This window comes from Artemia sp. Qi Xiang Cuo, chromosome 6 (genome assembly GCF_049724085.1).
Source record: "Artemia sp. Qi Xiang Cuo chromosome 6, ASM4972408v1, whole genome shotgun sequence".
Taxonomy (NCBI): domain Eukaryota; kingdom Metazoa; phylum Arthropoda; class Branchiopoda; order Anostraca; family Artemiidae; genus Artemia; species Artemia sp. Qi Xiang Cuo.
This window is the reverse complement of record NC_142799.1, coordinates 32,412,282-32,430,206: the sequence shown is the minus strand read 5'-3', so window position 1 is coordinate 32,430,206 and position 17,925 is coordinate 32,412,282. Positions and strand designations below refer to the sequence as shown.

The following is a 17,925-nucleotide window of genomic DNA, read 5'->3' as shown; positions in this document are numbered from 1 at the left end:
ACATTTTCACTATTTTTAACATATTGCCTATTACGCAACGTTTTTTGGATATATTACGGGTAAAAAAGCCGTGGGAGGGGTCTAGTTGACCTTCAATCTCTTTTGACGCTAAAAAACTTAACTAGAACTTTCAATTTCCAATCAAATGAGCCACTCCTGAATTTTTTACGAGCATCCCTTAAACAAAAATCATACAGTCTTCCCGGGCATAACTTAAAAGACCTGCCATCAAGCACTGGGGGGCTGTGTTGACGCCTAAGTGTACTTTATATGGTAATTGGAGTATTGTAAAAAAGCTATTTTAAGGGTCTTATCAGATGAGTTTGAGGAAAAAAGGGCGAGGAGGGGGGGGGGGGGGGCTAGGTGCCCACCAAACTCTCTTGACTCTTAAAAAGTGAACTAGAACTTTCAATTACCAATCAAATGATCCCTCTTTGAATTTAATACGAGCTTCCCTTCCATAAGATCCATATATGCCCCCAGGGCATAACTTACAACGCCTGCCCCCGGGCCCTGGTGGGTCGTGTCGACACCGGAATTGTTGTTTTATGATCTTTGAACTATTTTTAACAAAATAGCTATCTTAAAATTTTTATTAAATGCATTTGGGAAAAAAATATTTAGGGGGGGGGGGAGCTAGTTGCCCACCAATATCTTTTGACGCTTAAAAAGTGAACTAGAAATTTCAATTTCCAATCAAGTGAGCCCTCTCTGAAGTTTATACGAGCATTCCTTCCATAAGAACCATATATGCACCCAGGGCATAACTTATAACCCTTGCCCCTGAAGACTGTGGGGGAGTGTCCTGCTCAAACCTATAATTTCCATAACTTTCAACTACGTTGAAAGAAATGGCTATATAAAAATTTTGATTGGATGTGTTTGGGAAAATGGTGAGCCTGGAAGGGGTGTCAGTTCCCTTAGAATCACTTTTAACTATTAAAAAGGGAACTAGCAATTTAAATTTCCAATCAAATGAGCCCTTTCTGAAGTTCCTACGACAACGTTGTCTATACAAAACCTTATATTCTCCCAGGGCATAACTTACAACCCTTGCCCTGAGGGCTGTGGGGGAGTTTTTATCCTCAAAGACCTATTTTCCAGAACTTAAAACTACGTTTAATAAAATAGCTGTCTCAAAATTTTGATTGGGTGTGTTTGGGGAAAAGCTAGGCGTGAGAGGGGGGTTAGTTATCCTCAAATCACTTTCGACTATTGAAAAGGGCACTAGCCCTTTGAATTTCCAATCGAATGAGCCTTTTTTGAAGATTCTACGACAACGCCTTCTATAAAAACCTTATATGCCCCCAGGGTATAACTTAAAACCCTTGCCTTGAGGGTTGTGGGGGAGTGTCCTCCTCAAAAACATATTTTCTATCTGGGAATCAACTATGCTGAACAAAATGGGTAACTCAAGATTATGATTGGATGTGTTTTGGGGAATGATGGGCGTGGGGGGGGGGCTAGTTGCCTTCCAATCGCTTTCGACTATTAAAAAGGGCAGTAGCCCTTTGAATTTTAAATCGAATGAGCCTTTTTTGAAGTTTCTACGACAACACCTTCAATAAAAAACCTTATATGCCCCAAGGGCATAACTTAAAACCCTTGCCCTGAGGGTTGTGGGGGAGTATCCTCCTCAAAAACATATTTTCTATCTGGAAATCAACTACGCTGAACAAAATTGCTATCTCAAAAGTTTGATTGAATGTGTTTGGGGAAATGATGGCCGTGGCGGGGGGGGGGGGCTAGTTGCCCTCCAATCACTTTCGACCATTAAAAAAGGCACTAGCCCTTTGATTTCTATTCGAATGAGCCTGTTTTGAAGTTTATACGACAACGCCTTCTATAAAAACCTTATATACCCCCAGGGCATAACTTAAAACCCTTGCCCTGAGGATTGTGGGGGAGTGTCTTCCTCAAAAATGTATTTTCTATTTGGAAATCAACTACACTGAACAAAATGGCTATCTCAAAATTTTGATTGGATATATTTGGGAGAATGATGGGCATGGGGGGGGGGGGCTAGTTGCTCTCCAATCACTTTTGACCCTTAAAAAGGGCACTAGAACTCTCGATTTCCATTCGAATGAGCCCCCTTTGAAATTTCTACGACGATCCCTTCCATATGAAAAAGGAATAATTTAATAACTGAAAAAGGGAAAACATACTTTAATTGATGTAAGCATCCTAAATTTTGGGCTAATTTTATACGAGATGGTCGAAATGACTTCGGAAAGATAAAAACTCATCATGAATAATCCTCAAATATCTATATTTCTAAACCTTTCTAATTCCACTCCCAGAAACAACTAACTCATCAACCCCAACTTTAGAAACTTCTTGCTTAGATCTTACAAAAACCATAAATTCTGTCTTAGGCAAATTCGGGACTATACAATTACAAGAAAACCACTGGATAACTGAATTCATTTCAGCTGCCAAATTCTCAATCAATAACGGAGGGCTTTTAGCTTCAACAGATGCCACTGTATCATCTGCAAACATAACTGCTAGGCTATCCTTATAGGATAGACAATTAGGGAGATCATTTATGTATATATCAAAGATAGTAACGGTCCAAGTATAGACCCCAGGGGCACTCCAATATCATCCAGGGAGCTAGGCTGAGACAGACAGCTTTGGACTTCTACTTGGAATCCGCGATTTCGTAGGGATGACTTTATTAAATCCAGTGTTCTTCCACGAATTCCAGAGTTATTCAATTTTTCAAACAAAATGGGATGATTTAGAGATCAAATGTTTTTTTATATCATAGAAAATGCATAATATATAATTACCATTATTCAATGAATCATTAATTTTAAGCAAAAGGGCTGCAATTGACGGGTCTAGTTCTATAATTGTTCAAGAAATATTGTCTGCAGTAATTTTGCCATTACAGCATATAATTAATCTTTCATTTAAAAATGGAGTTTTCCCGTCTGCTTTTAAAGAAGCGAGGATAATTCCACTTCACAAAGGTGACTCTCCTGAAAGCCCATCAAATTACCGCCCTATTTCTATTTTGTCAGCATTTTCTAAAATATTTGAGAAGGCAATTTATAAGAGGATCTATGACTTTCTTAAATCGTTTAATTTTTTCACAAATTCCCAGTTTGGTTTTAGGTCTGGACACAATAATGAGCACGCTATCATTGCTCTCATCCAATATATTCATGAATGCTTAGATAGAGGTGAAATTCCAGCAACAATATACTTGGATTTTAAAAAAGCCTTCGATACAATATCCGATTGTATTCTTTTTCGTAAATTGGATAATTGTGGTGTGCGCGGAACGGCGTTGGATCTAGTTAAATCTTATCTTGATAAGAGAAAGCAACGAATTGATGGAGGTAATTTTCTCTCTTCGCCTGTTCCTCAGTCCTCGATGGTTGGGGTGCCTCAGGGCTCTGTCCTAGGTCCTCTGCTTTTTCTAGTTTATATAAATGATTTTCACGGCGCTTTGGCAATCCCATGTCTCAGCACACATTTTGCTGATGATACGGCAGTTTCAATTTCTGATAGGAATGACGAGGAATTGGAGGCAAAACTTGATACTGCATTTTCCAATGTTCTTGAATGGTGTTTTGCAAATTTTATTGCTTTGAATTTATCAAAAACTAATTTCATAATTTACGGCAGGAAGTCAAATATATGCCCTCGTATTACCCGAGTTACTTCTTCAAAGTATCTATTATCAATATCTCGGGCGAATGTGATAAAGTACCTTGGACTTATGATTGATGAAAGATTATCTTTTAAAACACACATTCAAAATATACGCTTAAAGATTTCAAGGTATGTTGGTTTAATGTGGAGGTTAAAGCATTATTTGCCCTACTCTGCTTTACGAAGCATTTATTTTGCTCTGATTCAGTCTAATATTAATTATTGTTCTCTAGTATATTTATCTACATTTAAAAGCCATATTAAACCAATACAGATTTTACAAAATAAAGCAGTAAGAATCCTCAAACTTTTTATTTCATCGCCTATTTCACTTCCAAATAAGTGTTCTACAGCATCTTTATATACTTATTTAGATATACTTCCAGTTTCTCAACAATTTACTTTTGGAGCAATTATCTTCAAATTTAATTATGACATTAAGAAATTACCGCCATATTACCTCAATCAAAGTTTGTTCTCCCGATCACAAGATTTACATCGTTATAACACGCGACAAAAAAAGAGTATCTACATTGACAAGTATAGTACTCAAAGATCTAAATTCGCCCGGTTTGTGTCAATAGCCCGGTGCTGGGATGCTCACAAGGATTTTATTGATAACTTTTCTTCTATCCATTTAATAAAAAGGAATCTTAAATTTCATTTAGTTCAGGATTATTTTTAATTAAGTGTCTTTTTAATATGATTAAGTTATTTGTTCGGATTTTTGTTCTAAGTGAATGTGGGCCTCTCGGCTATCTTTTAGTATGAATTTATATTTAATAATATTGATCTCTCTTTTTTTTTATATATATTTATATTTATATTTGGATCCTGGGCTAGCTGCTACTTTCATATTATTGTTGTATTATTGTATCTTTGCCGTCGTAATTATCTTTGTATTGTAGTTTAAAATTTTTTATTGTATCTTTGTCTAGGCCTAGTTTTTCGAGCTTGTCTCCCCATGGGCCTATGTCAATTATATACATGTATATGTTAATAATAAAATGATTGAACTTGAACTTGAACTGCTTCTTCAGTAGAACGACCCGATCTAAAACCAAACTGGCTTTGGGTTAAAATATTTTTTTTATCCAAATAAAGCTAAAATTCTTTTCTTTAGCTTTGTTGGTTTTATCACCTTTTTTATACAGTGGGATAACTAGGGCGTTTTTCCATTTAGTAGAGAATAACCCAGAAGATAAACACAAATTTAAAACATAAACAAGAGGTATAAGAATTAAAGATGCAAGGTGTTTCAAAAGATTAGTTGAAAGTCCATCCTAAATGGTCACGCAAAAACTAGACTTCAAAGGGCCAGGATCCATGAAGCATCACAGCAACTATATCCCTTTAACCACAGTCGCGGTGCAACACAGATGACTGTGTCTCATAAGGAACAAACTAGTAGGTTCTGTTTTGACATGCTGTGAAAAAAGGGAACTTTATAAATAAGTAAAGTATGGTGTGCGCCAGCAACGGTAAAAGAGATAATTTAAATTCACATAATATTTACTTCACCCATAGACCGGATACTCAGAATTAATGCGCAAATACAAAATAGTCGATCGTAAAATAGCTTTGTCGAAACTTGTCTCGAAACATAACCGTAAAATCAGTTTTCAACGGTGGCACCCCCTTTACAGACAGTGATGCAAGATAAGAGATAGGATATTTATTACGAAAAAATTACTATCACGAGCCCCGAATTCAAATTTCGGAGTCAATATATAAAAACAGAACAAACAAAAATCGGAAAAAAACAAAAACTAAAAAACTGGAAAAAATGTTTGAGAACGAGATTGATGTTCAGTGTTAACACGAGTTTTGTTTTTTTATCTGATTTGATGAATCTTGTCATGTTTCTTTTTTTTCTCTTTTGTACTTCGTCTTTGTGGACTGTTTTTATTTTTTTTAAAATAAATTAAGAAAAAAAAATCCACTGTTTTATCATAAAAGCATAATCAATGCATTCTGATAAATGCATCCTTTGTCGGATTTTTTTAGGAACTTTATAATTACGAATCATGTATTTTAAACACTTACTTGAACAAGCGCACAAATGGAGAGCTGTCTTACAGTCCCTAGTATACCCTGTGTTGCCAAGTAAGCAAGGAGAAGTGCCGGAGCATAAAGTAAAATGTTCATCTTGACTGATACGGCCAAACTAAAAATTCCAAATTATTTTATCAAGGAAGAAGGAAAAAACTTTGATGAGTAACTGCTATTCTTGTCGCAGAAAGTATCTCCTTAAACATCATATTTTTGCAACGAAAATGTATGTGAATTCCTCTCTTTAGCTTATTTTTTTTTTTTTTTCATTTTGATATTGTTAGGTTCGATTTCTTATTAAAATAACCATTAAATAAGAAAGAAATATAGTTCTTTTCATAGGTCCTTTGAGATAAAAAGTTGTTATGTTTACAATACTCGTTTTTCTTTTGTAAAAAACTCTTCACTTTATGATTAACAAGTTAGTCAAAAGAATACACAAATCTCAGCAAAAAGATATGTATTTTACGGTAAACACAGCAATAAAGCACAATCAATTGAGGAACATGGAAAAAAACCAAAGTTCTGTCAATTGTCCCAACGAATTAAATTGAGGTTCTTATAATATGATGACTAATTGAAGAGCTATCCTCTGTCCCGTGGAGAGCAAAGATCATGCATTTGTGTAAATGTTGTTTCTAATTCTAAATCTTTTCCTTAAAATCTGCAGTTTTCCGTCCCAGCTAAACCTGATAAAACTCTTTCTACAATTATATTTGCAAGATTTGTTTTATTCCTTAATATTGTCTTATTAAATTATTGTATGTGGGAGATGCAAGTTTCTGGCAAATATTATTTATAGGGGATTCCCACCTCACCCCTCCCCCTTTTGTGCAGGTAAACACATAAATGCAATATTTTATATTGTGCTAAAGAGGAGACATGTCATCCTATAGTACCCTTATTAACTGTTTAGTCCCAATATATTCTTTCGAATTAGGGAAGGGTAAATACACCCCTCTTCCATATCTGAAGGACCAATTATTAGAAGTTTTTAGGAATGAACGAGAATTATTTTTCTTTTTATTGCAGTCAGAATGCCAAAGTCCTTTGCTAAAATGAAAAAAAAAACTGCTTTAAAACAAGACTATTCTCAAGAATATGCAAATTGTTCAATAATTTGCAATTTTTGTTTTTTTTTACACTAGCCTCTGATGTTCAGGAAGCGAAGAGCAATAATTCTATTCAGGTTGGCCTTCTTATTTTCTAAGTCGGACATCCTCCTCTAAGGACAAACATACTGGGTAACTCTAAACAGGGAGAGCAAACATTAACTGCGTTGTGACGATCCAAGACAGCGGGCGAAAAACAGACTTAACAAATCCCAACCAAAGGCTGCCTTTTTTTATCTTTTATCGCACATAGATACACCCGTTATTTAAGGCTCTGCACTTTACAAAACACACATACAGAGCCTGCATTTAACTTAGTATGCTAACACTTAACAGAGACTACACCTCAGTCTCTTTTAGTGTCTTGTGGAAACTTGTAGTCACTGTCTAGGATTAATTTCTCGTTTGGCTGAGAATCCAAAATTTTCTTTTTAAAGAGGGAAGCGATTTAACTGATTATTTTTCTAATTTAGATCTTTGAATAGAATAATTTACAAGAATAGACAAACAGCTAGTACTATAAGACTGATAAGTTCATATCGCGTAACGAAAATTTACGAAATATAGAATAAAATTCACTTTTTAATTTGACTCTGTTGCTCTGACTGCTTACAGCCTATTGCAAGTCTATTACAGCGATAAAATGGCTTCACTTTTTACACATTTTATTGGTGAATTTTGTCTTTATACAACTTACTTCTTCAAAAGCTTATTTCGAACAAAACTGGTTTCTACTTTTGTTTTAGCTAAGCACAAACACAAATAAATAGACTACAGTCAACTCTCGATAAATGCAACCTTACCTCCACCTTTACCTTCAGTCAGTTTACCTGTGTACTCTGTATCTCGAACTTTTTTCAACAGACCTCTGTTAGTCGAAATCCTGGTATTCAGGTTGCAAAGTGTAAATATGTATTTGTCTTAATATGTTAAAACTAAAATTGATTTTATTAATATGTCATTAACTTAAGATTTATATGCATGTAAATGTGTAATAGATATGTATTAGTTTTGTTTAACATATTTTTGTATCACATTCTGTTAATCTTCAGGTATCTATTTCCTGACAATCTGAATTTATTATTGCCATTTGAAAGTCAAGTCTTGATATGTCCAGTCTATAGCATACTAATAAAGTTATTCTTAACTTTGTAGTGGCTGTAAGAGGTAAATTTAGCAATTGTGGACCTCTGTAACTCGAATTTTCATTTGGCTTGCCTTTATGAGTCAAATTTTAAGTAGAATGACCTCTATAACTCGAACTATACATAACTCGAACTATGCATAACTCGAAGAAAAATCGTGGCCCCCAGAATTTCAAGTTAGCAAGAGTCGACTGCATATGTAAATAGGCTAAAGTAGTTTCAAAGGTGGTACTGAAAATTTTGTCAAACTAGGATTTATACCCTGTCATCGAAAAATTGTCTTGCTCAATAAATTACTCCAATCAGCTCTTTAGTCCCTTAATTGATTCTTTAGATGCTCGAAACTTCTCATTGTTGTTTTTGTTCATAATAATAATATATAATTGCACAAATAGTAGTAGATTGCAGCTCTTGAAAACAAAACTGCGTACCTATCTTGAATGTCTCAGTAAAGCCTCTTTGTACAAGCAGTTTGACCATTAACAACAGTCATACACAATGAGTCTTTTTCAATTCTTGTCCAGGAAACGTGAATCGGGTTACACCGCAAATTATAGAAGTCACAGTAAATGATTTGGCCACATTGCCTAGGCTGTCACCTAGCCATGACAAGTAGCGACAGTGACTAATGCAGCTACAGTCGTAACCACAAGCATCAAAAGCCAAAATATTGGAGGAGCGGGATCTTACTGCCTGAATCTTCTTTATATCTGACCACCATCAAGATTCAGGCAAAAATCGTAGTCAAATTATTATGGTGCTAATAAACTTGCCAAGTTTTGCACATCGCTTTTATGGATGATATATTTTTCATCAGCTGACTACAGAGTTTACATTTTACAGAACACATCGACAAAGTCTGCATTTAATTTAGTTTGCTTACGCTTAAGAGAGATTACGCCTAAATCATTTATAGCCCCTTCAAGAGACTTGCAGTCTGTGTCAAGATAGTCATACTAAACTTACCTTAGCATACTAATGTAAACATACTAAGTTTAAGCATGATACTTGCGTGGTATTTTCATAAATGTGTATCTGATTCACTACGGTTACAAACATAGGATATTTATGAAATCAAAACTCGTCTGTCAAATGAAGAAGAAGAAAAAAAAGCCAAACCTGTAAAAGAGACTACCCAGACTCCATCGATTATCCAAGAAAAAGTTTAATGAGACGAAAAACAAACACACAGCCATGGGATCGTTGAAAAGTCTTAAAACAAATATCGAATGGACTCGGTATGACGTGAGTGACATGAATAGTAGCATGTAAGGAGGAACCTAGCATGAAAGAGAAACATTTTAGTACAAACATAATGTTTTAGCAAGAAGTGGAGTAAAGGCCTGGAAATAATGACAAAGCTAATAAGGTTTTCCCTAATTAAAAAATAATAAAAAAAATAAAGTTCCTCTTTGTTCTCATTTAATTTTCGTTACATTTCCCCTATTTTTTTTCATTTTGATAATAATTACAATTTTGACCAATAAAATATACTATATACATAAAACGAAGAAAAATAACTTAAAAGGAATAAGACAAATCAGGGATATTAAAGGAAGGTTAAATTCAGAAAATATCTGAAAACTAAAAAAAAAAAAAAAAAAACATTCGTGCACTTAACTTTGCTGGGAAGGAATCGTCTTATTCACATTTATTGCACTTTTTGTATACCTTTAGTTCTTCATTGATCAACTGTGACTTCTTTACAACCAAGGTACTTGCGTCAAAGATAAGTTCACTTTCTAAAATGCTATCATAAATTGAAATCAATTTAAAGGTTTCCTGTATCTCTATTTATTGCAAAATCATAAGAAATGCAATTTATTTTTATGGCCTCTCTAACCCATTGTCTAAAACACATATTTGTTTGAAAAAATTGTCCTTTTTCAAACTAACCAGAATGGTTCGGGGAAATGGGAAGATGTTAAGCCAACTCAGAATCAAAAATTTCCAGGATTTTTTTTTAATATTTGTTTAAGAGGTTTACCAATTCATCGTTCAATAAGTCTATACTTGAATTACTGACTTTTTCTAATTCTCAACAGTTTTTCTGATTCAATAAAGAACTCATTCTAATGCTCAACGGGTCTATTTCTACTACCATTATTTTCTGCAAGCCTAATATTCCAAAATTGAGAAAATTCAATAAATGTTTTACAGATTTCAATAAGTTAAATTATTGTGTTATAGCGAAATCATTTTCAATTTTTCAATCAGAGCTTGAATATAGGATAAATGGCACAGCATTCATTATTCTACACTCTATATTGTAAATATCAGGGGATTCCTCCCTTTTTTCTTTATTTTTGATTATTTCATTGATGAAATTATTGAGTAGCAATAGCAAAACAAAAGGTCAACCAAAGATAAGAAGTTGTAGTAAATATGATCGACGGAACAAATCCAATGCCCAAATAAATTAAGGCAGCACAGCATCTTTCTTTACTGAAACTGGATGACAAGAGTAGAATCTTATATAGTCATCAAAATGAGCATATTTTCTATACATAGTGAAATTCACCAATTTTCTCATTTGAAGCAATAATAAGCGAACATGTCCGACATAATACAACGTCGGCTGATGCTGAGTTCTTTCAAGTTGAATGATTTTTTTATATAAACATGTGCTCAAATGTCTTACCACCTTGCCCATAAGTTTTCATAGGTCCTCTATCAGATTGAAAGAGGCCGTAATACACTCATCTACCTTTGACAATGTTTCGACAATTTGGCTTTGGACCCTTTAACCTTTTTCATATGTTTAACAATTTGGAACATGTACTCTGTAATATTTAAAAAAAAAACAGGGCAGATTAACAAAAAGTCTGAGAAATATGCTACCTATAGGCCTAAAATACACAAAGAGTTATATTCTTCGTCTTAATATTATTAACAATGATGACAAATGAGTTTTCAGTTTGGTGAACATAAAATAGCATAAAAGTATTGAGGTGTTACATAAAATAATTCCAACCATGGTAAACAGATTATTCTACTTGTGTTCACACCACATGTCATGTGCATCAAAAACGGACGGATATTCACATTAGAAAAAATAATGCATATGGCAAAAATAAATAAGATTAAAATATAGGAATGCATATGTAACAAGTAAAACAGTAATCAAGACAGTGAATCTGACAAAATGAATATTTTGGCTTCACCTTGTAGCACCTTTATCTATAGAAATCATCTGAAAACAAAATGTACAGATAAACAAAACGGAGAAGGAAAAAAAATCCAAGAAATCGTGTCCAAAAAAGTATTGTAGTTGTTTCAAATAAGATGTGAATGACTCCTTATAATGATAACATGCTACACACAAATAGATAAATAGTTTGTGCTTGGCCTTTTCTGAAGAAACTATGCTAACAGAGTACAATTAATGCCATTATATTCCTTATTTGATGCTTTTTCCAACTATCATGGTAATTTTTCTGACAATACCCATAGGTCCTGTTCTTAGAAGAGAGAAGGGGGGGGGCAAAACCGTTTGATACAAAAGTTCTATGTTGGCAAAGGGGTAGGGGAAGGTGTTTTATAGGCAATCTCAGTGGATGGACTTTACCCGTCCTTGCACGCAGGTATCAAAGTAAATGAATATTACAGCAGTTCAGAAATATGTGACACAATTAAGTGAAAATGACACATACCAAGATTTTCATTTTTTTAAACAACACAGGGGAGTGCATTAAGTCCTTCCCTCAAGTTATATGTATGGATTCAGAACTTAACACATATTGAAACAGAATATAAGAGATTGCTTGCTATTGGGACCATATGGGATGCTAAGATCTACTGAATCTGACCTCACAAAAGCATGGAGAATAGGAACGTAGTGAAGCTGCTCCCATAAAGTCCTGACAAACAGGATTGACCTTTTTCGTTACTAATTGGGGGAAGGTTTATCCCTAACTCCTTGTTATACCCATATAGCAAAGAGATTAAAAATATGCAATAAACGAATCACATATGAAAAGTGAAAATCTGACCTTCTTTGCCTTGGCATAAACCCTGAATACAAGTGCCAAGTTTATGACATATATGACCATAAAAATATACTGAGCCAACTGTATGTTTTGTCCATGTCCAGTCAAGTAATAAAAAACTGCAAAAATGTAAACAAAACCTGCAGGGTAGACCAATGGACCAGTATCTCCTTTCAGATTTGTATAGTTGAAATCACCTTTTAGAAAACCTTCAACTTCCTGCATGTATGCATTCCAGTCAATTTCCGTATCTAAACAAAAAATTAATCCACTAATTCAGGAGCATAAATATTGAAAAAAACTACATTCACTGAAGTCTATGTTCCCAGATAAATATACAATTTTATGACAAGCCTACAGCTTTCACTGGAAAAAAGGATAGCATATGCATATTGCTCAATTTAATAATTTCAGTTCTATTCATTTATCAACCCCAAATTATGACATTACTTAAAATTTTTCTTAGAGAATGATGAAAATTTGTTTAAAAATTGAAAATTTTCTCTCTTTTTGCAGGTGTTTCATGCTTTACTATCATAGTTATACATATAAGCAGATGATGCAGTCACTCACTTTTACATGGTCTTGCCCAGCCTGTGAAGTTAATCCTCCTCCTCACCTTAGTAGTAAGCAGGCTATGATAGCAAAGCTAGCTTCCATCATGGACAACACCTTGAAGGCTTTTGACAAAGATCTTAAGAAGGAGTTTGCCACAACCAGTCAATTAACCCAAACCATTTTCCAGCTGAGATCTGACTTTAAAAGTGACAATTTCTGCACAAGTTAGTGACATTGCCAACAGGGTATCACACATTGAAAATTTGCTTCAGTCAGTATGATCTGTATCAACTGTTCAGGACCTAGTGCTTTCTGCAGTCTTTACTGAAATGTCTAAACTTGCTGTAGCCCTCTTAATAAAAACTGATGTTTGTCTAATTGCATATTCTGAGCGTCAGTGTTTTCGAAGACGTTTGAATATTGCTATATATGGACTCCCCCCCCCCCCCAGATTGATGATACTGTTTTCCTGAACAATTATTTGTCAAACACTTATGGAGTTGACATTGCCCTCTCCCCCCGTAAATATAAAGACTTACAAATAGCCAACAATTCTCTGGTAGCCACCCCCTCCTCTCTTCTTATCTGTGCCATCAACTGAATTAAGTGTAGTAATTGTATCATTTCTGAAGTAAATGTATCATACATAAACCCTTTGAAACTAAAGGAACAGTCTGTTTCTAAAGTGATTATTTGAAAAAAACTACGTTTTCTAAAGAGTTAAAGAGGCTGAGTCACAAGTTCGAACCTTAAAACGTACAGGGATTAGGAGGTACAGTTGGGGGGCTGCCGCCCCCAAACCCCCTGCTTTCGCAGCCTTTAAATAAAAAAAAAAAATTTAAACTGAAAGTAAGGAGCAACATTAAAACTTAAAATGAACAGAAATTATTACGTATATGAAAGGGGCTGTGCCCTCCTCAACGCCTCGCTCTTTACGCTAAAGTTTTTATTGTTTAAAAAAAAGAGTTGTAAGAAAGTCAAACTTTAGCGTAAAGAGCGAGACGTTGAGGAGGGCACAGCCCCTTTCATATACGGAATAATTTCTGTTCGTTTTAAGTTTTAATGTCGCTCCTTACTTTCAGCTTAAAATTTTTTTTTTTTTATTTAAAGGCTGCGAAAGCAGGGGGTTTGGGGGGCGGCAGCCCCCAACTGTACCTCCTAATCCCTCTACGTTTTAAGGTTTGAACTTGTGACTCAGCCTCTTTAACTCTTTGGAAGATGTAGTTTTTTTCAAATAACTTCTGCACATTCTTGTGAATTTTATTAATTATCATTGATCTACTACATATTAGCTGATTGCTTCAGGTGTTAATTTTAAGGGGGTACAGCCCCCCAAAACCCCCTGCTCTTTAAGATTGAGGAGGCACACTTATGCCTCTTTAAAGAGATATTCTGGAGACGCCTGTTGAGCCGAAGGATTTAATAGATTGGATTTAAAAAAGAAACAGAGTTTCTTTTTTAAACTTTAAATTCAATATGTAAAAAAATTTCTCTGACGGAAAAACGAGCCTGGGTCTTCCGCCTGACAGACAGGAGTAGTGAGCACTGAAAGAAACGTTACATTACTTTTATTCTGTGCGATGTATTTTTGACGCAAGTAAATACCCACAAAACTTGATATTTGGTTTTTTGAAAACAGGAGAGGAGTGATCGGATTGAGCGGAAATTTGAGGATAAGTTTCCAGGTACTAGGAAAGCTTATCCACTAATTTTCAGTCCGATCGGACAACGTTACAGGGGGGGCTGTGATGGGAAAATTTAACATGGGCTCTTAACTATAAACGATGTTCTTCGTAAATGTAAATTCGGGTGATAATGTTTTCGGTCTAAAAACATCAAAACGTCCTAACAGGTTAAATTCCGCTTCGAATGAGTCCTCATTCACCCAGATCCGTTGCCAACTGTGGCCTGTAGGCGTGGCTAATAAAAAAAAAATAACTTTAAGTGGCTATATTTGGTTTTTGGAAAACAGGGAAGGAGTGATCGGATTGAGCTGAAATTTCGAGGATAAGCTCCCGGGCCCTAGGAAAGCTTAACCTCTAAATTTCAGCCCAATCGGACAACGTTAAAGGGGGGCTGTGGTCGGAGGGTCGAAACTTCTGGCCCACTATTACCCATGAAGATAAAGTCGCAGGGGGGTGAAATTTTGCACGTTTCTTAGTTGGAGCTTGGGCTACAAAATGCGATCACCGCTGTCGCTCTGCGACTACTAGGACCGGAAATCGCTTAACATTGTGGTGGGTTACCTCTTTATAGAGGCACAAGTGTGCCTCCTTGATACTCCAAAAGAGGATTGTACAAAGTTCTTGTCAAGGAGTTGAAACACTGAAAAGCTGATGGAGAAGTGGATTTGATAATTTGTAAGGGCGCCATTGTCCAAAAAACCTTGTCTGGCAGAGCAATCCCCCTGACTGCTAGAATGTCCTGCTAATGACCATGTTTCCTTCTCCCACTGTAAATAGTTTAAGTGAATACAGACTAGCACTATCTGATCTTGTTTCTCAACTGCCTAGTAGTGTTCATAAAAGTGTTTCTTAGTCTGATGCAGACCATTCTTTTGCATCTATTTCAAGTGTTTCTTCTGCAATAATTTGTTCCCCTACTGTTTCTTCTTCATTGTTTCACAGTACTGTATCCAATAATATTATTAGTTCTTTACCTCCTGTATACTCTAGTCCCATATCCTCTTGGATTCCTACCTTACAAGGATTGAGGTTCTTTAGTTTCAATGTTGGTAGCCTCTCTAATAAGCTTTCAGAACTTACCTTTTTTAGGACAGTAGAAGAAACGGGTGTTGCAGCAATTACAGAATTTGCAACAAAAAAAGGCTTGTCAGCCTTATCACCTGATGAAATCAAAATCATTGATTACCAACTCTTTTCAAACCTGAATTCCGTAGCCTACTTTGCCACAGAGGAGTGTGCTTATATGTAAGAGATGGCCAAAAGGCTGGTCTCATTCATCTTAATTCTCTGAATATTGAGGGAATTGAATATGTCTGGACAAAAAGACATAGCCAATTATCCCCAATTGTAGTGGGTGTTATGTGTAGAAGCCCCAGTGCTCCCAGTATTTTAGATTTTGAATCTAATTTGGCTGCTATGCTATCACATGTGATGTCAAATTTGGCAAATTATAATCTTGTCCTTCTGGGGGACTTTAATCTTCCTGAAATCTAATGGGTTGATGAATCTGGTTTTTGCACTAGGAATTCTCCTTGTTTGTCTACCCTCTCTAATAATTCTCTCTGTAAAAAAAAATATCTCAACCAGCTTGTTTCAGAGAGGCTTAAGTTTCTAACATTCTTGATCTGGTTATTCTTAGCAATCCAGACATATATATTAGCAATCCAACAAAATATATAAATTACAAACTAGTCTCTAAAAGACTTGCTAATGTTAATTGGAAATAGCTTATTAGTGATGATATTGATGTGAGTTGGTCAAATGTGAAAACTGAAATTTTGCATGCTGAAAAGTCTTGCACAAGAATTTTTGGCCAAAACAGGCAAAAGTATACCTTTTTAACTACTTATCTAAGTAAGCTAATTAACAGAAAACATCAAGCATAGAATCATTAGGCTACAGAAAAAAGTAAACCTCAGAAAATTATAAGTAAGCTAATTAACAAATAACACCAAGCATGGAATTGTTACAGAAAAAAGAAAATCCCAGAAAGTCTTTGTAAACAGACAATTGACCAAATCAAGGAGTTGAAGAAAAGGTTTGAGGAAAAATTGGCTGAGGATGTTAGGGATAGTTCTAAATCTTTCCATGTTATGCTGCTCACAAATGTTGCAACAGATGAAGAGTCCCTGATATCCTGCACAGTAGTCAACCAGTTGCTGATACTGAGCTGAAAGTTTCAAGCAAAAATTTTAATCTGTTTTTTTTCCTACAACTCCAGTACTTTTTTTTCTCATCTCCTATATATGATGTATCACTTAAGATGGAACCAATTTGGATTACTGATGCAATAGTTGTCAAAGAACTTATGTCTCTCAAAATAGATAAATCTGCAGGTCCAGACTGTATTCATCCTTCATGAATGTCAAACAGTCTTGTGTCAGTCACTTTCCTTGCTATTCATCTTATCATTGAATCTTTTCAGACTACCTCTGGATTGGAAAACTACCCATGTCATTCCAATATTTAAGAACGGTAGAAAGGACCTTGCTGGAAATTATTGACATATTAGCATGATGATGCAAACCTCACAGCAATTTCATTCTGGAAGATCTGTTGATACCAATCTCCTTGAATTACATGACCACATCACTAAGTTACTTGATACAAGGGGGGGGGGGGGGGCTGCTGGCATGATTCTGCAGATTTAAGCTAAAAGTTAAGTTTCATTATGATGCAAGAAAAGCAAGCAAGATTCCTAATAGGATAAGACCTTATAGGATACAACCAATTGAATAGACACAGGATGATCCTTATAGACTTAAGCAAAATTAGAATCTGACCCCTTAACTAGGATTATATTTTAAAAACTGAGGGAAATAATCAAAAAATTAAACTTATGTTTTTAGCTTGATAAAATATGATTAAAAACCAAGACCAACTGACTGCTGGTAGGACATGATGCTGTATATATATATATATATACATAAAACTTTCTTTTTTTTATTAATACCAAAATGTGGTAAGCTTTATCAAGGTTGTTGCACTATTACTAGGGCATAAAAATGCCCTTGAGAGTATTTACTCTACACCCTAAATTGGGTTCTGGTTTTGGTCTCCTTTAGATAGATAAATAATGACCTATATTGAGTTAATCTAAGATTTGAATTAAATTCTGAATCGATTCTGAACAAGTTTCATAGCAGTTCTTAAAGACAAAACAAAAATAAGAGTGTATTTTTCTTTGATCAGTTGTTACACTTCTATTTTCTTCTTACTCTGGTCTAAATTCCAAGGGGAGGGAGCATGGCCCTCTTTGCCCCTCCCCCTGCCGGCGCCCATGCTATGCAATCTTCTATACATAAGAGCAAAGAAAAGGGTAGATAAAGCAGCTTGATAATAAATTCCCAGGGTAGGCCAATGTTTCACCCCCTGGATTCATTTCTGAAAGTTTCATGCACTTAACTCAGCTATTTTCAAGGGCAGTAAAGAAACCCTCAACTAGAACTTGATTTGGTATAATTCTAGTTTAGCTACTTATTGCATTCTTGGAAAGAGGTTAGGTTAGGAAAATGAAAATTTCAAGGATGACTCTACAGACTAAAGTATGTCCCAAAAAGATATTTTGAAGTACCTACCTCTACTCCTTCCACTGGAGGGCAGTTACTTTTGATGACCTTTAAAAATCTTTCTGTTATAAACATGAAACCTTGTAAATTAAATCTTTTTCTTTAATGAAGAACAAGAAAACTGTTTTCAGCATCCCAACTTTGCT

General features: G+C 35.1%; 1 protein-coding gene across 1 annotated transcript in view; it reads right to left on the bottom strand.

Moving 5' to 3' along the window:
• Positions 1 to 17,925, bottom strand: part of Alg3 (Alg3, alpha-1,3- mannosyltransferase) — a 35,632-nt gene that overhangs the window by 14,633 nt on the left and 3,074 nt on the right. Inside the window, exons 2-4 of the mRNA XM_089090648.1 lie at positions 11,971 to 12,218; positions 9,098 to 9,258; positions 5,716 to 5,836 (exon numbers count right to left, since the gene is read on the bottom strand). Coding sequence (XP_088946774.1) covers positions 5,716 to 5,836; positions 9,098 to 9,258; positions 11,971 to 12,218 — 530 coding nt within the window. The remainder of the gene's footprint in view (positions 1 to 5,715; positions 5,837 to 9,097; positions 9,259 to 11,970; positions 12,219 to 17,925) is intronic.